This window comes from Phalacrocorax carbo, chromosome 2 (assembly GCF_963921805.1).
Source record: "Phalacrocorax carbo chromosome 2, bPhaCar2.1, whole genome shotgun sequence".
Taxonomy (NCBI): Eukaryota; Metazoa; Chordata; class Aves; order Suliformes; family Phalacrocoracidae; genus Phalacrocorax; species Phalacrocorax carbo.
The window spans coordinates 47,219,173-47,242,592 of NC_087514.1; the positions used below are offsets into that span (position 1 = coordinate 47,219,173).

General features: G+C 43.3%; 1 protein-coding gene across 15 annotated transcripts in view; it reads right to left on the reverse strand.

Annotated features, from left to right (window-relative positions):
• Window positions 1–23,420, reverse strand: part of DTNA (dystrobrevin alpha) — a 241,755-nt gene that overhangs the window by 190,187 nt on the left and 28,148 nt on the right. For 12 of the 15 annotated variants that reach the window (XM_064442772.1, XM_064442770.1, XM_064442762.1 and 9 more), the window contains exon 1: window positions 4,244–4,428. The exons of the other annotated variants lie outside the window; for them this stretch is intronic. In XM_064442772.1, coding sequence (XP_064298842.1) covers window positions 4,244–4,260 — 17 coding nt within the window. In that variant the 5' untranslated portion in view covers window positions 4,261–4,428. Of the gene's footprint in view, window positions 1–4,243; window positions 4,429–23,420 lie in introns of those variants that run through there. 15 annotated transcript variants of the gene reach the window in all.

Below are 23,420 nucleotides of genomic sequence, written 5' to 3' on the forward strand. Positions count from 1 at the left end.
TTTCCACTGCTTCCCTGTCTCTATTACTCAGAGTACACTTCCCAGTTCAGGTTTTACAGTCAAATGCAGCAAAAGGCCATACAACTGTCTCAGATACAGGAAAGATACAGTAAAACTTGGCTTCCTGTAATACCCCCCTGCCAGGGAGGATGGTTTTCTCAAGGCTATTAGGTATTAGGCATTCTCTCAACTATCGCAGCTGCAATTAGATGCATTTTTAAGCATCCTATTAGTGGGAAGTGTCATATCACTGTGTTTCCAGGTAAAGTCACTTCATACAGTAATAATTAGCTCAGGAAATACTTTGTTCCTTCATACACCAGGAGCCAGAATCAATAGTGAGTTCAGGAGGTCTGACACCACTCAGACTGGCAACTTCCCTGCATATTGCCAGTCCAACTCATGGACTTGGAGGTGTTAACATGGCTGAACAGGACATCATAATTTCATTAGTTTTGGTTGTAGGTGTTTTGGGTGTTCTTTTTTTACAGAATTACAAAATTACAGAATTGAGGCTTTCTACAGCGTCGTGCATTGTACAAGGCATTGCCTGTAATACTCTGCCAAAACAAATTAGATGCTGTCACTGGGAGCAGATTCATTAGGACCCAAAGGAAATTACATCACTGTGAGCTGCTTCTAGGTACTTTGGAGCTCAGAAAAATGCCAGCATATTCTCACAGAACCTTGGGGAAACAGTCCTTAAAACTGTTTACCAAGTGGTTCCTGATGACACCCCTATTTTATTATTTTTGGCAGAATAATAACGCAAACAGCTGGAAGATGAGGCTAGAAACATAGATTTACAATGGAAAAAATACCATGACAGAAAGAAAGAAAATAGGAACCCTATACAGTAACTGTAAAGTCTCACAAGTAAGAATTTTAACAGCTATACACATATCCCTGCCACTGGTTTTATCAGGGTTTACAAAGAAAGAAGCGTAGGATTTATTAAAGGAAAAAAATGTTGCAAACCCATTTTCACCTCAGAAAGCATGATTTTTCTGAACTCTTGTGACAGAGTCACTTACAACTTAATGGTAAAGGAAAGGGAGGGACTGTGACCTGCCTGCTCCGAGGGTAGAGGCGTAACTAACCATGACAAAGTAGGGCTTGTCCCTAAGCAACACTGAACAGCCGGCTCCTTGGAGCAGGAGAGCCTGGCACGTGCCAGCGATGAACACCATACCAGTATCAGAGTAGCACCTCAGCCACTCACACAGTACCCAAGACTAGGAGACACCAATGCTTCAGCTGTAGGCCTGTGCTCCCCTCATCAATGATCTGTCCCTTGCTTGGTCCCCCCGAAGACAAGGGCCTCCATGATCTCTCCTCTCTCTGCAGTAGCAAGAGGCAGGGGCTGGCAGCAGTCACCCTTTCACCCTCCCACCACCTCCCACGAGAAGCACTTCTCCATCACCCCCTGTGTGGGTTTAGTAGGGGTCCTGGGAAAGGGGAGGGAGGGAAGGAAAAGCCGCAACGAAGCAAGAAGTCCAGGAGACCAAGGAGAAGAGGGTGTCACCACCCCCGGTGACACCCTGTTTCAAAACCCTTTAAGAAAAAGATGCCTCCCTCTTTCCTTCCTCCCTCCCAGCTTCCCAACAAATCCCAGTCACCTGAGGGGTTCAGGGATAGTGAGGGAGAAGGGGACAGGGATAGGAGAGAGAGAGGTCCCAGCCCCTGCATCCTGCCCTGATAAAGCTACCACACTCTTACTCAACAGCCTCAGCAGCACTGCGCTGCTGTGTGGTACCATCATTACTGACCGAATGTGGTACCATATTCACCCTAACTGTGCAAAATTCACCCTAACAGCTGGCCAAGGATTTTCTGTTCCAGAAAATATGCCAACATTATAATATATAAACTATATCAAATACAGTTTATTTGTACTTTTCTATGGGAAAATATCAGTTTATTGAAGATTTTCCATTTATTGCTAGGACAATTGGAAGATGTTATTTCAGGTGGATTAGATACACCAGAATATATTTTTTGAAGGCAGTCCAACACTGCACTGTAGTACTTACCCTGGGAACTCCCTATTCCTAGGTCAGAAGCTCACTCCCTTCCAGAAATGAGGTTTTTCAGGCAGATTCACTTCTCAGAATACAAAGCAGGTTTCCTTCTGACGAAGCTCTCCAGTGCCTCTTGGACATTTAATTATGGGAGAAGGGTCTCAGATAATGAAATGGGAACACCATGCTCCTGAACTATAACTTCAGAAAAGCAATACACTGTGGTAGGGAAATGCAATTTAATTTTGAACTGACTCAGGAATTTCCCATGGAACATTAATTCTATTTTCTGCTCACCTCTGAATGTCAGTCTATTCTTCTCTTTCCGTTTAGGAAGCTTATAAAAGGCGCAGCAAACCTCTACTTCCAAATCTGTGGATTCCTCCTCCCTCAAGCCTTTTGCCATAGAGTTGGGGAGGGTGCACCCCATCTGAAAGCAGAAGCCTGTTGTGCCAAGCCTTATCGGGGTGATGCCTAACCCAAGGAATTGCTATCTAGATAACTAACACAGAGAAGTAATAAAGGTATTTCCAGCCCCTTCAGTTTTGCGGGGGCTCTGAGAGCTCACACAACTTGCCTGAAGCTGCACAGGATCCTGTGCAAGAGCCAGAAACTAACCACAGCTTTACTAAGCCCCACTGAAAGTTTTTATTCAGCCTGACGCATTTTGCCTCAAAGTTCTTCCAGTTCAATACTGAAACAAATATTATAGTGATACCTTAATGCAAGTAACTGCTGGCCTAGAAATTTAGCATGGGACTGAGCTAGTCTGAGCTAGTTAAAAGAACACCCAACTAGTATAAACTATAAGATAATATAGTCTGGCTTGAATGCCATTTCTCACCCCTGGACTTGTTTTTTTCTAGATTTACCTTAAACGTTCTACGTTTGCCTCTCCTCCATCCCCTAGATCTAACCACACAGAAAACACTTCACAGCAGATTTGCTCACCCAAATATACCCAGATATTTTGCAAAACGTGGGTACGCTGATCAACAGGGATGAATTCAATCAAATGGAAGAATAACAAAACATACCAGAAACACCATCTTTCCCTCAAACAGAGGGAACATTTCTATTTTAGTTCACCCAGTTTCACATATTTTGCAAGACACAGACTGACATTATGTGAGTCTCTTCGGCACTGATATCTATAACCAAAAATGTTAGGCGTTTCAGTTATCCGCAGACAGCACCTACTTCCTACAGTTATTATGGGCAGTGCTAACATGTCAGGAATTCTGAGTATGTTTGGGTGAACTGCCACCAAATCCAAAGTTAGGAGTTCTTCTACTACGAGCATAAAACACGCATGCCCAGAATAAATGGTAAAAACGATGCTGGCATCTAGGTGATTCTCATACAAAGCACAGATTTAGAGGAAACTCTCAGAATACAAGTTCTTGCTATATAATAAATATTACATCTAACTTCCCACTCAGTTTCTGATATTTCAAAATCCTTTTGGCAATATGAGCACCACAACTTCACCAGAAATATTTGAGAAAGAGCTTGAAAATACCATTGATCAATGAAGCAAAGTATCTGCTAGTTACCAAAATTACTTCTGATAAATTGTAGAAAGACCATGACAGCCTGAATCTTCTTTTTACTTACAAACTCACTAGTAAAGTGAGGACTATCAGGGGAATGTACACTTTTAAAATTATTGCTAGGAAGACTTTATTCAGAGAAAACGAAAGGGTCAAAATGTCAGAAAAAAAAAAAACGCCAAGTAAAAAGCATTATCTGGGAACAAGCAAACTGAAAGGTCAAATGTAATTAACCCTGTCTTGTAATCAAATTCACACATGAGGAAATAGCAGGTAAGTAAAACCATAGCCAAACAAGCATGCAAAAACATTGATTACATCCTCTCTAACGTGGAAAACACTTGCTTTTCAACTTTGTAATAATAAGCAGCACTTCAAAAGGTATATAGGTATATAACAGAATTCAGCTGAGAGGAAAACACTTAAAACTGTAATGGTAAGATTATTAAAGCTCAAGACTCCCCATGTACCTTGTGAGTTAACATCTCACTGAGGAAGAAAGTTCAAATAATCCGTATGGGGAAAACGGGCGGAATAAATCGCAGGGGGGAAAAGTACTACGTGAATATCCACCTCATCCTACAGGAACTGCTGAGCGCTCTGGAAGCAGAAGCAAAGCCCAGAGGATCCACCCTAGCAAATGTATGCAAAGGCGAGCTTCCTACTTACCCTATGGTCTGCACCATGATCTCTTTTGCCACCTTAATAATTCCAAAGAATCCAGAATGATGTTATTTTTAAGGGAATATTAGAGTCGTTAGAGGAGGCAAAGGCAAGCTGACAAGCAGAGCTTTGCGAGAAGCCAGACGGAGAGGGATGAATTTAAACCCTGGCTCAAGATGCTGTGTATTCTGCGTCTATCTTTAACTTGTAAATGATTTGGTTTCACATTCCTCTGAAGTCCTGCTGGCAGATGCCTTCGCGGAGCTTTACCAATCGCAGGCACCCGGGCACCCTCCCCTCCCCGCGCCCTCCCTCCCTCCCTCCCTCTACTCCCTCCCTCTACTCCCTCCCTCTCCCCAAGCCTGCCACTCCACCCCCATCTCCCCCATCCCCACCTCTCCCCTCCGCCACACACAGGCACACACGCAGAGGCTTTGGCAGGCAGGATTTCACTGACTTCCAACCGCGGCTGCCCGCAGCAGGGGAGGCTGCCAGCGCCGCCCCGACAGCCGGCGGCAGCGCCGGGGCCGCCACCGGGCACCGCGGGCCGCCCTCCCGGGACTCCCCCTCTGCTCCCCGCCGGGCGGCGGGGGCTGCGGGCCGCCCTCCCGGGACTCCCCCTCTGCTCCCCGCCGGGCGGCGGGGGCTGCGGGCCGCCCTCCCGGGAGCCCACCTCTGCCCCGCACCCTGCCCGTGTTCGGTGCGGGGGCACCTCAAATTATCGCTTGGGCCCAGCTAGGCAAAGCCTCTGGGTTTGAGGCCCGGAGTCACCAAGGGCATCGCGGTCACGAACGGGATCAGAAGAATTCCCTTTCCACGGGCGACTCCGAACGCAGCCAGCGTGAGGGCTGGGGGGAGGAAGCATGTCACCCTCTGTTGCACAAAGCTTCTGCAGAGACTTGTATTTGGGTGTTTCTAGCACTTCTGCCTGTGCAGAGAGCTTTCCTGAGGAATGGCGTATTTAAAAAAAAAAAAAGATTTTACTGGATCTTAAACACAAGGCTTCTAAACGTCCACTCTCAGTAAATTTGTGGCTCCTTACAATAACTACACGTTGTAATGTTCTTCAGAAGTCAGACTCTGAAACTACTGGACTACTGATGAACGGCAGCTTTCAAGGAGATTGAAGTGGGGAAACAAGTCCTTCCACATCACCCCAGAAAGTCAGCATCCCTACCAGAGGCTTCAGGAGTCATTAGCCTTGACACAAACCCCTGGTTCTTAATGCCAGCCTTTTGAAGCAGCACGTCTGTAATTTGTAACCGCGCATTCAGCTGAGCACTGCTTGCCATCAACCACCTTATCTCAGACACGGGTGGGACTGGAACAAGCCACAAGATGCTATGTAAAACATGTGAATTACCGAACACTTTCAGTTGAAACTGGAAAATATCAACTGACAGTCACACCAATTCAAACGGAATGATATGGCAAACATCCCTCATTTACAGTCTTTGGCCTTTGCCCGAGCTGCTGCCAATGGGTTCGTACCCAGGGATGCAGGCAAGCAAGCAGCGAGAGCCGGTCAGGGCAGGGGGGAGAAAGGACAAGCTGGGCCCAGAATCACTCAGCTAAAAACATGGTTTATCAATGCCTTCCCAATGCCCTATTTGATGAGGTGTTATGCTTTTCAGAGCACTGGTGTTGAGAGGCTGGACTGATTTAATAGTAAAAGTAATTTTGCATTTACTTAAGGCTAACAAAGGAAATGGCTCAAAATTGGAAAGGCCTAAAGGGGGGTAAAGAATCATCCAAAGGGCTGTATCTTAGTGCACATGAAGTAAGCCTCCAGCTACACTTTGTGGTGCTGTTTGATAACATATATATAAATGCATATGTTTGCTAACATAAATGTAACATTATATAAAGTTCGATAAAACAATAACTCCACATCCATTTTCATGGTCAGTCCCACAGGTAGGAAGGCCAGAGCTCCTAATCTGGAGTCAGCTTGGGCTCACGGGCCTTGGAAAAGTTCCCAGCAACATACAAATAGTAAAGAATAAACTAGCTGATGACTCCTGAAAAGTTGAAAGATTTATTTTGAATCACTAACCCTTGTTACTATTAGCAAAGCCAGACCTCAGTATATTTAATGCCTGCCTTACAGAGCACTTCTAAAACTCAGCTAGAGAAAAACATGCCATGGACTTCCTGCCAGACAGGGTAGAAGTCACTTCGCTTCTCCTTTGCCTTGGGTCCTAAAACTCTGTATTGCTGATATGATGGTTGAGGGAACGTGCCTCTTATTCAGCGAACTACAGGAATGCTGCCTGGCACCACTTTCCTATGGAGCCACCTCTACCGCTGCAGGCTTACAGATGTCTTAGAGAAAGTCAAGGAGCCACAGTGTCTCCCATTCAAATGCAGCAATGAGAATATCACACCTCAAACCAGGCTTTTTTCAGTTGTAACGATGTCAGACTGGAAGGGCACATAATCACTAGAAGCAGACACCAAGTCTTAACATTAGGTCTTAAAAGCGGGGTTCTTCAGATGCTCAGAGAGACAAAAGAGAAGGAACAAAGAAAAGTCATCCTTTTGTGGCCGAGGGCTCCTTTTTAATTAGGGTATCCAGGAAGGAGCTAAGAAGCTCCCCATGGAAGAAGGTGTGATGGACAATTGTGGTGATCCAGAAGTGAATTAATGAACAGGAAGGATTAAGGCTGAGCTGTTTCTAGGACTCCAGTGTACCTCTAGAGAGTGCTTAAGTGTGGGGAAAAACAAAGGCAGGGAAATCCACAGAAGCACTTCAACACTTTTATCTAAACTTGTGTATTTCCCTTACTACATATGGGAAAAAAGAGATTGGGTTTTGGATCCTCTAAAAGAACACTTAGAAGTGTTTGCTTCCCATGTCTCTTAAGAGGTTATTTATAAACTTAAGTGTATGTGGGGGTGGAGCTCTGGGAAGCGGGATGCTGGAAATTACTGGGAAACTTTGGATGTCAACATGGGCAGCATGATCCCATTCCCATGAATGGGACAGACAGAGGTCATATGTCCAAAAACGTATCATATAAACCAAAAGAGAAGACAGGTGTCCAGTTCCCTCAGATGAAGGGACGTGCTGTCATACCAGTGTCTAACATACCATACAAAGTGTACAGCTGGGAGAGATCTACCCAAGCTGTGAGAGGGAATACTACTCTTTCTCCCTCAGCAGGGTCTGTTGCTTATAACCATCACCAAATGTAATAGATCAGGGACCTCTGGGGTGTTACATTTGAGACACATGTATATGTATCAAGTATGAGGTTGGATTAGATGACCTCTGAAGGTCCCTTCCAACCCAAACCATCCTATGATTCTATTATACACAAGCAAATTCTAGCAGAGGAGCGGGAGCTGGAGCTGGCGTGGGAGGGGAGATGGGAGCGGCCGGGAGGGGAGGGTAATTTGGTACCAGTGACAAGTGTAAATATGTAACATGTTTAGAGCCATGTGACTTCCTACCCATTCCCAATTTAGCCCAGTGCCTAAAAGGCATGGTCTGTCCCTTCACATTTAGCTATTTTTAATGCACACAGAATTTCCTCCTCGTCTTCCCTTGTCTGTCAGTGTCTTGAATTGATTTGTCTTGGCAGTCTTAAGATTTGGGTTTACTGGGACAAGCAAAATCTTCTACCTTATGGGCTCGGTCCTTCGAGGTCTTACTCAGAGTACTTCCTGCTCTTAGGAATGATCTCATTAACCCCAGATGATTTCAGCACGGGTTTGTTCGAGAGTAGAGGACTACCATTGCATTGACAGGAACGCAGTTCCTGCCTGTCACACTGGATCCAGCACACTGACTTTATTCTGTATTACTCAGTCTACACACCCGTCACACCCTCAGCCTTGCCTACTCAGCTACGTGGTCACGCCATGAGCCGTCTCCAACACAGTCCAACAGACAGGGTTTGGCCAAGCTTTGACCAAAGCTTAGAGTTGCTTCTCTCCAACTTATCACTTTTTTACTGAAAGAGACAGGGAAGAGCTATCGAAGCTTGTGGGGACAGGGGGCTCTCAGTAGCATCCCCCCAGCACCTGCTGTCCGCATCCCCACGACACAGCCTCCGGCACAGCGGGGTACCTTTGCTCTGGAAGGCAACCCAGGAGACTGAGATGGGCTCACACAGGGCAAAACGCTGCCCTGGCCCCCCAGCAACAAGTCTGACTGCTCCAAAGAAATTTATTCCAACACCCTCCTCACCGAGTCTAATCCTCCTGCCATTTTCGGGAGGTTCACTGGATCATGGGAGGAAGCTCAGTCACTAAAAATGTTCTGACGGGTTAGTTCCACTGTTTGCAAAGCATATTCAAATTGCTTGAATTCTTGGTAAGCATTAATAAAGTAAATAGGAAATGCACTTGGTACATACTCCGTGAGCAGTTTTGCAGCAACAGAGGATTTTCCGTGCTGGCTTTTCTGGTTTTATTTTCTATGTTTCTGAGATTCAAACTATGTGGGAGGAAGGGAGAATGTCCATGCTCATACATCTAGGCTTCAGAAACAAATCATATTTTCATTCAATCCATTTCACTGAAGAAAAAAAATACATTATTTCCTTTTAAACATTTCTTTCCTTTTTCCTATATCTTGTATTTACAGTTTGCTAGAGTTTTTTTTGACAAACCCATACTTTAAAACAGTGTTTATCACCATGTATAAGCATGTCACATCTACAAGAGCCAGGATATTGCAGAATCACAGAATGGTAGGGGTTGGAAGGGACCTCTGGAGATCATCTTGTCCAACCCCCCTGCTTGAGCACAGACACCCAGAGCAGGGGGCACAGGAACGCATCCAGGTGGGTTTTGAATGTCTCCAGGGAAGGAGACTCCACAACCTCCCTGGGCAGCCTGTTCCACTGCTCTGTCACACTCACAGGAAAGAAGCTTTTTCTCATATCGAGGTGGAACTTCCTGTGTTCCAACCTGTGCCCATTGACCCTTGTCCTGTCGCTGGGCACCACTGAAAAGAGCCTAGTCCCATCACTCTGATGCCCACCCTTCAGATATTTATAGGTATTGATGAAATACCCCCTCAGCCTTCTCTTCTCCAGGCTGAACAAACCCAAGTCTCTCAGCCTTTCCTCATCAGGGAGATGCTCCAATCCCCCGATCATCTTCGTAGCTCTTCACTGGACTTGCTCAAGCAGTTCCACATGCTTCTTAAACTGGGGGGCCCAAAACTAGACACAGTACTCAAAATGTGGTCTCACTAGCGCAGAGTAGAGGGGGAGGATAACCTCCCTTGACCTGCTGGCCACACTCCTTTTAATGCACCCCAGGATATTGTTGGCCTTCTTGGCCACAAGGGCACAGTGCTGGCTCAGGGTCACCTTACTGTCCACCAGCACTCCCAGGTCCTCCTCAACAGAGGCACTTTCCAATAGTTCAGCCCCCAGCCTGTACTGGTGCATGGGGTTGTTCCTCCCCAGGTGCAGGACCTTGCACTTGCTCTTCTTGAATTTCTTGTTGATATAGAGCCCTTGCCTTTATTTTTCTACACACAAAAAAAGTATGAACATTAATTATGAACAATTAAGCAACTTATGAAAAATGCTTTGCAGTTGCCCTGTTCCCTGCAAAAATCAAACCATTATTTACCAGATGCATACTTGAAAAATCCCTAAGAGAACTAGAACAATTCTGCTTGCATTCATTTTCAATCCAAACACTAAATACAAGAAAAAGACTACTCTTTTTGTTAGATGTCCAAACTGATCAGCAAAATTAAGACCTCTGAGATATAATAAAGAGAACTTCTTAAAAATTAGTTTTTGTAGGAAAAATATTTTTCTAAAAATAATTTTATGATGACAGGTAAACCTAATCCCACAGTGCTGAGCCCTGGAAAAGTCTTTCCTGGCCTTACAGCACTCATGGATACATCAAAAGGCTGTATCATCCATTATTGGTCCTCTGCCTGAAAATACTGTATTTGAAAGGTTTGAAGGGACAGCTATAGTTTGTTAAAATTGTTTGGTGAGCAGTGCATCTAATGAAGATTGTTTTCCTAAGGATTTACGATCCATTGTTATTTATTGCTCCCAGTGACAGCAATCCCCATTTCCTCTAAACTCTCACGACCACTCCCACCTCTCAGGACATGAGTGCTGCCCACCTGCACTTTCAGCTTCTTTTCATGTGCGATGCAACCAACCTGCACCGCCATCTCCACAATAATCCTTCTAATTTCCCCAGGCCTCCACAGTTGTCCTTCCAGGTACTGTCCGAATCAGTACTCCCGGTCCCTTCCACGGTCCCTTTTGTACCTTCTCCCTACCTGGGGGAAAAGCAGCAAGCAGGCCGTGCAGCTGACTCAGTGCTGTGCGTGCTCAGACTGACCAGCCAGCACACATAGGGGCTGTTTCAAGAGGGGAACACTGCCTGTCCTGTCCTTGTTGGGGTGCTATCTTGAATCCCACTTCACGAGAGTCAAGGAGAATCAGTATAGCTGAGATTTCTTCCCCTGTGCTAAATTTAGCTGAAGGTATCTAATGTCTTCAAAACTACTGGCTGCGGCCAGAAGTGTGAGACAAACAAACATAGCCGGATTGTGTTCCCTTAGAAAGCCAAACTGAGAAGGAAAATAAAATAAACACACCACATGCCAGCTACAAAGATTCATGACACAGCCTTTCCTCCAGTAGGAGTTGCTCTTTGTCTCCTCGATGGTAAGAACCCTCTGCTGCTTTGAAGGCTTCATGTCTGCTCTAACCCCGTATACTAAAGGCAGTAAAGACTGCTAATTAAGACAGTTCACTGCAGCCTGTTCCTGAAAAGAATAACTGAAACGTTTGTGAAAGTAAAGATTGCAGCACCAAAATTTGTCTTGTCACAGCTTTCTCCTGAAATTGACATCCTTATTCCTAAAATTATGAAACTAATTTAATATCTTTGCTATGGAAATGACTCTGTTACCCTGTCTCGCTCCAGCACCTTGCTTTCATTGCAGCGCTATATTCTGCACTGAAAAAGGTCTCCAGTAATTTATTTTATAAAAATGCTACAAACATCATATATTTGTATTTGCCTGGACAGACAACCACAGGCCTTTCGTGGAAATTCAGCCAATGTCTAAAGGGTGCGTGCAGGCAGACATGCATGCGGATGGAGAGACACACACACTTTTTTGAGAACTGGATGAGGATAATCTATGAAACAGATTCTCTGTTCAGTTGAGCCAAAGGTAGGAACAATCCCCTTTCATTCATCCCACATTCCACAGGAAAACCCTCCTGCTCTAAAATAAAACTCACTTTATTCCAACCTCCAGATGAAAAACTTGGGAAAAAGAGGAAATTACTTTTTTTTTTTTTTAATGAAAAAAATATATAGCAAGAACACAGAAGGAGGCCTGGAAGTCTCAGAAACTGCTAATGAGAGCTGGAGCATTAATATATAGGCCAACAACACGAATCCCATCAGATCAGTTATGTAAAAGCCAGCAGCGTCTGACTTGCTCTCTGAAATGCATCAGTGCTCTGCAGGGGCTGGGGGGTGTCTCTGCCACGCAGCCCCCTCCTTCCCTCTCCGTCCTGGCCCCAAGGCGCGCACAGACCCCTCAGCCTTGCAGGGCCTTGGTGCTGCTGGGGGTATTGGGACAGGAGGGGAAGTTAGATCTGCCAGAGGGTCTGGGCTGGGGCGGAAGCATGCAGGGTGAGCCTGGGAGAAGCTTGTCCTACTGCTCCCTCTGCTGTACCCATCCTGTGGAGAAATCCCAAATGTCAGCGCAAGAAGCTGGGATAAGGGATGGCAGCTTTCAGTGAGCAATCTGCAGGTAACAGAGAGCCAGACAGATTTGGGAAAGGGATAAAGTCGCAGCTGATGAGGATGAAACCACCATCACATGACACGGACCTTTGTGTGTTTAACTCAAATCTCTTTTGCTTTGCACCTGCCAGGTTTATCCTTATGCTTCCAGAATGGTGCAGGAAAATAATGCCTCTCCTTGGGCATGATTGTCTCGCTTTATAACATATATTTAGATAATGATATCTTACGAGATGGATGGGTGTCAGGATCAGCAGCAGAGGAAGGCCCGCAAAGCTCCCCAGGCAGGGCTGCCAGCAGCAGCCCAGTGCCACGTTAGGCAACCCAGGCAGCAAACGCCTCCCGCACCTTGGTGCGCCGCAGGCAGCAAAGGGGGAAAAACACCCCACCTGTGAGTCACATTAGTGCCACACAAATTTAAACGGCATGAAACACAGGCAAAAAAAGGGAAAAGGGGGAAAACATCTTATGGAAATGGAGGCAATTAATCATGTGGGAATTACAACCTGATTATCGTAGAAAATATTTTTTTTTTTAACCTGCGACCACCTGAACACAACTCCAGTCAATAATCCCACCCTGTACACTTATTTCCGAGGGCTGTAAAATTGGCAGCACTGGATATCACCTATAAAAGACATTGCAGCTGCCGTGAAAGCATTTATTTGAACACAGGGAAAACTTGTACCCCAAGAAAAATACTGTTTTTCAAACGCTCAAACATTACAATGTGCTTTTTGTGGTCTTCAGAGCAATACTTCAGTTACTCCACACCTTCCTTTAGCACTGATTTATGGAAATCCAAACTACAGTAGAAACCATCTCAAAGGAAGAAATCCGCTGGAGCGCTTTTCCCTGAGAAGGCACATACTCATCAGAATAGGAAGGAATGATGAGAAGCATCAGCACCTTCAGGAAAAGTGGACACTTTCCATAAGAAAAGAGGTGATGAAAGCCTGAAGGGCTGGAATGCGACACCTAGGGCTTGGTAACTTCCTTGCTGATACACTCATCTTAAACCTTCTGAAGAATTTCACGAACTTTATACAACTTTTACTAGAAACAAAACAAAAACCCTTCCTAATACCAATATGAGATTAAAAAATTAATCAGCAAATTCCAGAAAGGCAGTGTTAACAGATGAATTGCATTCCCCTTTTTCTCCATGCCCTAAGTATTATTTCCTTTTATATTATAGAACATCTACCAGCTAATGAAAATACTGGAAACCAGACTTTATGATATAACATGGTGATAAAGTGAATTACATTTAAATGTCAGTGGGATCTACGGAACAGAGCAAATTTGGAAGAAACTAATTCAGTAATTTTAAAGTTGTGAATAATTAGCATGGCATTTTCAAATGCACTTGGTCATGACCTAATTCTGCTCTAAATTCTTCAATTCTAGTTTTCGCAAAGCTATAGAAGCCATGCAATACTACAGTAGTATTAGAATGAGTGCTGCAGCAGTATTGAGTCCTGCTGAAAAATCCCACCCCTAAATGAGCAGCTCCAGCAAAGGAACGGGGCATGACAACTGGGGGGAGAATCCAGCCCATTCTTTTCAAAGGCAGTACTCCAGATTTACATAAATGCAAACAAATGCAGTTTGGCCTCAGGACTGACACCATGTACCTAATTCACACTTTCCCAGTTTACATGGAAGAAGCTGTAATGGAGCTGAAAACAGAAACTAAACTAACAACTTCCACAGGAAAACTGAGATACTGTAAAATATTTTATCTGTGGCAATCCAGTAACAAGTTATTTTGACATTGTCCTGTGAAGTGTCATAACAAACAGCCCACAAATGTACAGTGTGCATAGTACAAAGCCGAGCACAGGTCTGGGCATAATCTACTCACTGTCAGGTACCACAAAGCTGCTTTGAATAAACATGCTCCTTGGTATAGCACCTCCTCCCATGTCTCTGAATTCATCATGTTTATCCCAATAAAAGAAATTAATTTTTTTGCTTTCTTCATAGTAGCATATGCCTTATCTAAGAGCCTCAGACATTACAGTGTAATTTATTTGTACTTCTTGCTACAAAAAGTCTTGCTCCAGGACTTTGTGACTGAACACTGACTACCTGAGGGAAATCAAATTAACAGCAGCTGAGACAGAACTATTAAAGGCATGTTTTCCCCTATGTACAGTAGTCTGTTAATGTACCCACAGGCACCAAGAGGGTGAGGAAAAAGCAAGGACATTTCTCTGAACCATCACTATCTTTCACATTACTGTCTACTCTTGTGAAGGAGATGTGGACGTAGTGGTATTCACAGGCACTGGGGTTCCTCAAGCCTCAACTCAAGCATGCAGATTTTACAGCCATGCACAATATGAAGACACTAGCTTCCAAAATAAATGGAGTAAGCTTTTTGCTTAAGGCTACAGAGGTAACTGCAAGGTTGTTTCTGGTTGTAAGCATAATGATGCAAGGAAATGGCACACCAAAAGCCTGTCTCCCCTGCCCTCTCTCCCCCTGCCCTCATGCCCTCCAGAGGCACCACCCAGCCTCCAGAGAAGGGGAAGGGCTTGGGATGGCACCCAGCCTCCTGCTGCACAGCCTGCCTGAGCAAGATGCTCACAAAGGAGCTGTACTTACCCCCTGCATTCACTCCTCTGACGAAATGAGGGAGATGACATCTATACTGTTTTTAGAGGAGGCCAAAGATACATTATCAATATGTTCAGGATGATGGGGACCACTTTTGTAACTGGGAACTACCGCTCTGAAATGCAGGCTGTCACAGGGTGCTCACGTCACGGAGACCACCTCACCACACCCATGCTGCTCAGGCATTACCTGAGTGGTGAATATGGCAGGAGCAGCATGGACTTGTGTTAAACACCACGCCAGCAGTGGTAGAAGACCTGATCAGGTCTCAGCTCTGCCACAGATCCGTTTGCTGAATTTGGGAATTTACTTCCTCTTACCTAGCCTTCACTGGTTTTATGACGGGTGTCATGTTTCTAGGTGCTTAGAGCAACTAAAACTTTGAGCTGGGACCTCCTAGCACTACTGCGACTACAGTATTGAAAATTGTTTAGGGAGCATTTTTATTCCATTTAGTAAATCGAAAAAATAACTAAGTAAAAGAAGAAAAAATGCAGCTTCCTTCAAAAGGCTCTTTAATCAGCCCCTGAATCTGAATCAATGCTGAGCACAAAGATTTAAATTTGGCTTAATGAAAACTGAATAGACCAAAAAACAACAGAAGAAGTCTCTTTATAAAAGGTATGGATTCGACCTAGCCCGTAAATAATTAAAGCTCCTCTCTGTTCCTTTCCACTTTCTATTTTAAGGCTTTTCATTATAGGGGATCAAAGTCAGCTCGAGTTGGAGAGAGTTAGACAAATCCATCACGGAGACAGAATGAATGTATGATCTCATCCCCTGTGACAGCAGCCCGACGGTACCACCTGTTTGAACTCCAGCTCGTACCACTTCTGATGACACTGGCAATGTCAAGTCTACAGCTTGAAATCCAAGGGTGTGTGTGGAAACTCTCTCCACCTAAGCAAACAAAATGAAACAACTGTAAGTCTGCCATCAGGAATGCTACAGTAGGCAGTACTAGCCGCACGGCTGCAAAAAAAGCGGCCACAGCAAGGGTTCAGACTTGGGAATATAAACCACCAGGAATCTCTGAAAATCAGCTCTATGAAGAAAGACCAATTTTTGTCTGGAGAAGAGGCAAAATGAGGAGAGAGATGATGCATGTAGGATAGCTGTCTAAAAATTACAAATAGTAAAAAGAAAAGTAATGAAACATTCTTATTTATTTTTCTCATAATAGATGAAAAAGAATATGTTGTAGCCAAAGACAAAATAATTAACAAGATATGGAAGAAAAGTTAAACAGGAAGTTTAAAACTGACAGGCAAATTTAAAAGAGATTAAGGAAAATTCCGTTCTACCTTTTTAAACTTAAAGCATAGTTTACCCTGTGGAGCTGTCTGCAGCATAATATAATTGGAACCAAAAAGGACTATAAAAAAATATTCATTAGATTGTTAATGAATTCCTGCATGTTCCCATTAGAAACTCATTTGTTTTAAAAAGAAAGAATATAATCCTTAATGAACCTTGCTTTTTTTAAGCAAGAGAAGACAAACATTTATACTTCCTGACACAAGCAATGATTAAATGTCAGGGATTAAGACATTCCCCTTAAGGGGAATCCCCAAGGGTCAAGAAAATCCCCCTTTTGTCACATTATTCCGTAACTGTCAACTGGCCAGTTCCTGAGCACTGTCAGGAACAATGTACTGGGTCAGATCCAACACACCAATGTTTGTTTAACACTACAGTTCAATCAAGAGATTTCTGTCTAAAACTTCTGTTTAAGAAAAAAGATTACAGCCTTGGCAGTGTACCATAAAACTTTGCTTTCAAAACCATTTTTTGCTCTGACTGCCAGTAGCTAGCAGCACTTGAAGGAGAAGGCAGCAAGCATACATCAACTCTACTTGCTTTGGTGTGCAAAAACACTTTGGCCTAGATTTGGGTCAAGATACATTATTTCACTTCCTTGAGTTGCTTGACACGTTCAATGCACACTTGACTTCTGGTCTGCCACTGCATTAAGAGAATTTGCAGTTCTAGGAGTTGCAGGGTCTTCTAGCTGATGAAACTTGCCATCACACTGTGATATAAGAGCCAAATTGTAAAATTATTACAGATATCAAAAAAATCTCTCTGCTGTGAATTTTATGCGATTCATTTCTCGGAGCCTACCAAGATGAAAACAAAGAGGCAGTTAAGCACATCACTAGCTGAAAGAGCTATTTCAAAACATGCTCTAGATTAAGAGTGCATAGCAGGACCTTCTCCCAGTGAGAAAATGCACCCTGGGGATGAGTAGAGGCCCCAGACATCAATATTCTCCTGGGTGACCTCATTAGCATCTGATATGTGGGAACATCATCTTTAAATGTGCGATTCTACTGTTTACTTTGAGATGGTTCTTTAATCAAATTCATAAAATTACTTTCATTTGGTACCAGGCAGATAAATAAACCTACATTATTCAGGCCCAACAGCTCTTCAAATGAAAAAAAAAAAAAAAAGCCTGCAATAAAAAATTAGATTGGAAAGGTTTTGATGCTTTATGTGGGAGTTAGCTGTGTGCAGAATTGAACTGTATTTTCCTGGTTTAGCTGAACTAAGCTGTACTGACAAGAGCATGCTGAATTAGATCCGGTTGTAACCTGAGGTGAACCTGCAGGATAAACCTTACGTCATTATATTGCTGCAGTTCCTTCTTTTTTCCATGAGCAAACGTGGCTCACTTCCCTTAGTCTCTGAAATGCCATATCGGGTGTGCTGGCCATGGGGTAGAAGTTTAAATAGAGCATGTTTGGATTTATTAATTTCAGGCCTCTGGGAATGGAACTGAGCTACTAGGAGAGACTGAAGTAAGACTACGAAGGCATGAGGGAGGCAAAAGTGATAGATCTTTTAAAGATAATGGGGTATTAAAATGTACCCTGTGCTGAAAGACATTCACCCGCATTTCTGATTTGGACTTTTGGATTTTTGCCTATCCAGGGCAAAACCAGCCCCATGTTTCCCCCCAACAGGCATGTAGGGACACCTTGCCTTGCATCACGAGGCAACTGAAACTAACGGGTGTTGATGCCAAGCCCTACGTGGCTACAATATGTTAGAAATACTTCATTTCTACAGCACCGTTCACACAACTTTGTAGGATAAGATATAACAGTCTTCCATGAGACTGAGGATTCCTCAACATGAATGACAATGAGAACATGAGGTACTTGGCATGGCAATCCCCTCTGCCAAATTTCCACAACCATATCATTGCTTCAGAGACACAACTCAGCAGGTAATGCTGCTTCTTATGTTCTACCTTATGGTGAGACCTACAAAACATGCTCTGTGTTCCTCCTTCAGACATGTTGCTGAGCATGAATCTACTTTCTCTTTGCCAGTGTCAGCTGGAAGCCTCAGAGGCACAAGGTGAATGGGCACATAACCCTGTATCGTCTCGATACCTGACAGCTCCATTCTCTGTTAGCGTTATCAGGAGCCCTCCTTGGATCAATCTGTATACTTACAAGAAAAGCAACTCTATTTGTAGGTGCACTAGTTAGGCAATAGATAGACCCCTGCTCCATCGCACAAGCTCTTTGCCCGCAGAGCCCTGGAAGAAGCCCTCTCCCTGCTCAGTGAGAATGGTAGGGTATTACAAAACTGATTCAGTACATAGCAAGACAATCATTTAGCGTACACCGCTGCTGACTGCCAAACCTGGATCACAGTCTGTGGGCTCATACACTTTCTGCCTTCATCATAAAACAAGTTGGCTGGTGGAGTGGTGCAGCAAAGACAGGGGGTGCAGCCAGTTCAGAACAAGCCTGCGGCCACTAAAATAACAACAACCCCTCAGAACTACAAACTCTCTTGCTCCAAATTGTTAAGGATGCTATCCCAGGCATTTACCTGAAAAAATGTTTTTCCTTTCCCTTTACATTGGCAGTGGACAATACAGAGCCTGCTTTGAGGACCTTCCGCATTGTCAGGAATTACCTTGCTACTATAGGTTTCTCCCTCCTAAGAGCTATGGTGCTAAATGTTATTTTCCAACCCTGTATAACCATTGTTTTTTTCAAAAGAAATTCAGGTACATAACCTTGAAAATTATTTTTCTCATGTATATTCAAGCTCATATGCAATGGAGATGTTATGGAGACACCATGATTTTGCTTAATAAAAATATAAATCTCTATATAATTTCACCACTTCAGGCCTTGAATAACTGGAAATCCTCCTCCTACATAATTTGTCATGAGTTCCTCTGTATGAGTTCAGTGTAAGAAGCGTATAGCTAAATTATGCAGAACTATAAACTTACATAACTGTTTGTAAGACAGAAGAACATAAAAAATAAAGCAACTTTAATAGATGGGAATATAGAGAGGTCCAACACAGAGCTGAGGAAAAGATGATTTATAATTTTTCCTTTAGGTGGACAGGTTTACTAGTATTTAATTAGTATAAATAGAAGTAAATCTGAGAATATACTGTCATTCCTTAAGACATATGGCAAAAAAGAGCTGGCAGAACTAATTACGAAGCAGCTATATGAACAAACATAAACATAATATGTAGAAAGGTCAATTTGCATGAAGAGATCACCTATCTCTTGCCTTAGTTTCTCCTCTTGGAACAGCGGTGGATGCACCCACATGGCTCACTGATATAATGTACACACAATCCGCAGTACTAGGCATACATCCGGAGTACCACTGCAAGCATACATAATTTCTTTCACTGCCTATCAGGAGGTTCCATCAATAGTCCACCCTTTATGCCTTTTGGTAGTTTGCATTCTCCTTCTTCTCTTGGAGCAGTCTCACATTACCCATGCTGCCTTCTCCTACTCTCAATGCAAAAATCAGAAAGGAAATAAAATCCATCAATCCTCTACTTGCCTTATTAAATCTGTCTCACACTGTTCATCATTCCCTGTGGCCCTGCAACTCGAGCTCTTAGCTCTCTACTTGCCGGGCTCTTTAATCCTTTAGATTTCTGCCTGGATGGCTACGGGCAGATCCCACCACAATTTGCCCAACTCCTGGCCTCTTTTTCTAGTCCCTGATAAGAATATTTGCTCTCGCTGTGGTCTCTCCTACCTCCACTGAAACAGCAAAAAGCCTTTTACAAGGTCACACACATACCCTTAGTCAGGTGTTCTTTGACGTGCAATGAAAACCACAGGACAGCACAAATGAACCTAGGGTTCATGATGTAAGGCAATGTTGTTATAAATTATAATTAGACACAGCCAGAAATGGGGATGAAAGTGAGTTCATTAGCCAATGTCAGCTTTTCAGCATACTCCAAGCATGTGCACTTGGAAATTCTTGTTGCTGTACCTCATGCAAATTACAGTTTGCAGCTCCCTTGCACCGTTCTCCCATTAGGTGTGTGTCTGAAGCACAGAAACAATTTGTTTTATCGCCTCCACTCTCACAAAAGAATTAAATTAAAAATAGCAGTAAGGCATCACATTTAACAGGGCAGTAAAATAGAACTGTAATGACTGCAGGCTTGCTCCTTCCCTCCTATAGCAAATCCTGCAGTGAGAGAGAAGCTGCAGCTCTGCTTGGGATCCTTCTACCAGCATCCCATGGATCCTGCCCTGGGAAAAGGTTTACTGAGGGGGAAGTCATTGTAGGGTAAGGGCCAAAGCCCACGCCTGTCCACTCAGTTCTCAGGCCATTTGGTTGGAGGAACTGATAATCTGCTTTGCTGTTCCGTCTTGCTAGCAGCCCTTTTCCAGAGTGATGCTCTTCTAGAAACACCTGCCAGCCAAGCATCATGGGGGCCCATTTCCTTGAGAAGGCTTCTCAATTTATAGGAGATTTACTGTAAACCTAATACAGGTCGTTATTTTTTAATTTTGACTCTCCCGTGGGTGGTCAGTGGTACCAATATCACAGTTTGCCCACTCCTTCCCTGCCATAGGAGACCTCAGGACACTGAGGGACTAGCAAAACAGCACAAGGTGACTTGTACTGCTGACACCTATTCAATACAACTAAAATTTTTCAAAACCAATGGGCATGAACCAGATCCCTGCAAAACTGCAAACATTAATCTGAGCTTAAAGAAACCCAGGGACTAAAGATGTCATACTAACATCTCTATGCAGCAATTCCTTTTAAACAAACATTGCGGTAATACTAGCAGAAGGAAAAGGTTTGTCTGTGGTATGCACGTAATACCCAGCTAAGACAACTCCTCTGTTAGGCCCAGAGCTGCATGAACCTGTGCTTACTGTTGGATTTCCAAAATGCACAAAAATACTTACCTGCATATCTCAAATCACTGTCAGACCTAAGATGCAGGAAACTGGGGATTAAAAAATGGAATGGTGACAATCTGGGTAGGAACTTGGTGTTTGGGCTTATTTAATTTGAATGCTTTATACTTAATAATATATTTGGCCCCTGGTATTTAAGGGGTTTCTCTATAGAACACTGTTATAACAAAGGCAGCATATCCTACAAGAAAGGTATGTGTGCCATTTCCATCAATGTTACTGGATTTATAGGTGAAGTGAGATTCACCCTTGGCTCACAAATCTGGCACAAAGGCCCTTTGCTTCCTGGAAGACAATGAATGTGCGAAGGAAGATCAAGGACAGAGGAGCTACCCAGGGGGACTTCTCTGCAGCCTTTCACACAGCACTCAGAGGAGATGTTTGCCAGCTGTGAAGAGGCTGTCATATAGGAAGATATAGGAGCAGGCTAGGGGAAAGGATCATAGGAGTCTCCAGTTCACAGATCCTGAGCACACAGCGTGCACACAACAGCAGCCGACCCCAGCCACGAAAAGAAGCGGTAGGAGAGCCAACTTGAAGCGTTAAATCATTTCTAGTCCTTGGTCAGTGACCTGCTCAGTCTTACTCTGCACACGTTTGTCACACAGGAGTGGTGACCCTCTCTGAAAATGTCATGCTAAGGGTAGGAAAAGCAGTTAACATACTTCCTACAGCTTTATGCACAAATGCCTAGAGCTTTTCCATCTAAAGCATACATAAACTAAATTTCAGTGGCTGTGAATTTTGTTAATGCAAAAAAAAACATGAAACAATACAAGTTTTCCTAATGCTTCTGTCACATGCAGAGTAAGCACTGTTGTGAAAGCTGTGTGCTCAGGATGTGTTAATTGCCAGGTCCCAGGAGCACTCCCTTTAGCCTACTCCACATCTTCCAGTATGACAGGCTTTACTACAGTGTGATGAGAGTCACTGACCCATATTTTGAAGGTAGATTATTGCAGTTTAAGTTTATAACATAATCATTAAGTAGAAGGTCATTTCTTAATAAAATTCTGCTGTGGCTTACTATGATTCTGCACTAGTAATAAATATTTACTTACCCTTAAATTACTCTGAGAATACTTTTTATAAGATTAAACCAGGTCCTTTACCACTAGAACACAAGAATTTTTCACTCGAAAGAGAATGAAGATGGCAATTAGAGATTTCTCTGTATCCTATATCCTAAAACCTTCTTAGCTGCCATTTATTAAAAAAAAAAATACTTTGAACAAGCCAAAGAACACTGCAAATCCAGCCCTTTAGTGCTCTGTTTTACATCTCTGTTGGACAAACTGCATCAGGACACAAAAGCCATTAACCTCTTTTGTTGAGGGTCACTGCATTTATGACATGACATAAGTACCAGCAGAAGGAGTCACACACACTTAATTGTATAAGCTATTTCCACGTAAAATAACCAAATGGTCAAACTAAAATAGCTTGCCAAACTCTGTATCTGTAGTTTATACACTGCCACACAACTATCGAGAACTTGCATGTTAACTTGCTAGTAAGGGTTCAGAATAGTCTTCAAACTCACAGAAGTCCAGAAAAGCAGATGAGTAGGTAAATGTTGTGGTTTAACCCAGCCAGTAACTGAGCCCCACACAGCCGCTCACTCAGTCCCCCTCAGCGGGATGGGGGAGAGAATCACAAGGGTAAAAGTGAGAAAACTCATGGGTTGAGATAAAGACAGTTCAACAGGTAAAGCAGAATGAATTTCTCCCTTTTTTGTTTTTTCTGTATACACTCAGGCTGGCAATTGCTTTTATTGTTCCACTAAGCTGTTCTACAATAACTTTAAGAAGAATATTCCTGGGGCAAACGAAGAGAGCAAATTACCTTATATTTTTCCTTCAACCATTTTGTACTTTAGATTGTAGATAAACATGCCTTCACAACTGCTGTTCTCTACTTGAACCCTTCCCTTACACCTCCAGCGATGTAACTGTCTTACATCTTAATTTCTTACTGCTGTGAGGTCACAAATTTTTTATCACCTGACTTCACCGCAGGATCTACTGAATATCATGACATGACATCAGAACATAACAGTTACATTCCATAGTTAGAAATCTCAGCCCTGTATACTCCTACAGACATATTTCTTCTGCCTTTGTTGACTTTTTGCTGCTTTCTCCCAGCTATTAAATTGGGCTCCCAAAATATCATTCATCTGCCAACATAATTGTAGAGTTCATCACATCAATCTGCAAAGTCACTGTTTTCAGAGCATACATTCAAAGACAAATTCATATAACCACTTTATATAGCCAATTAAACCTGCATACCGTAAGGTATGAATTTAAGTTGAATGTAAAGGCTGAGCAGGGCAGTAGTCCAGCCTATTCTCTGCTAGGTTACTTTTTATTGTATGGTTTTCACTTTGATTTGCAAAGCCAATTCCTGCTTCTTGCCTCGGTTGATACAATTCTAAAAGCGAGGTTCATCTCAACAAATGTATCCATTATAGTGCCTTAAAAAACTTATTGCCCTGGACTAATCTTTACTTTTCATACAGAGCAGCTACTTCGCACATGGTATTTTCAAAGG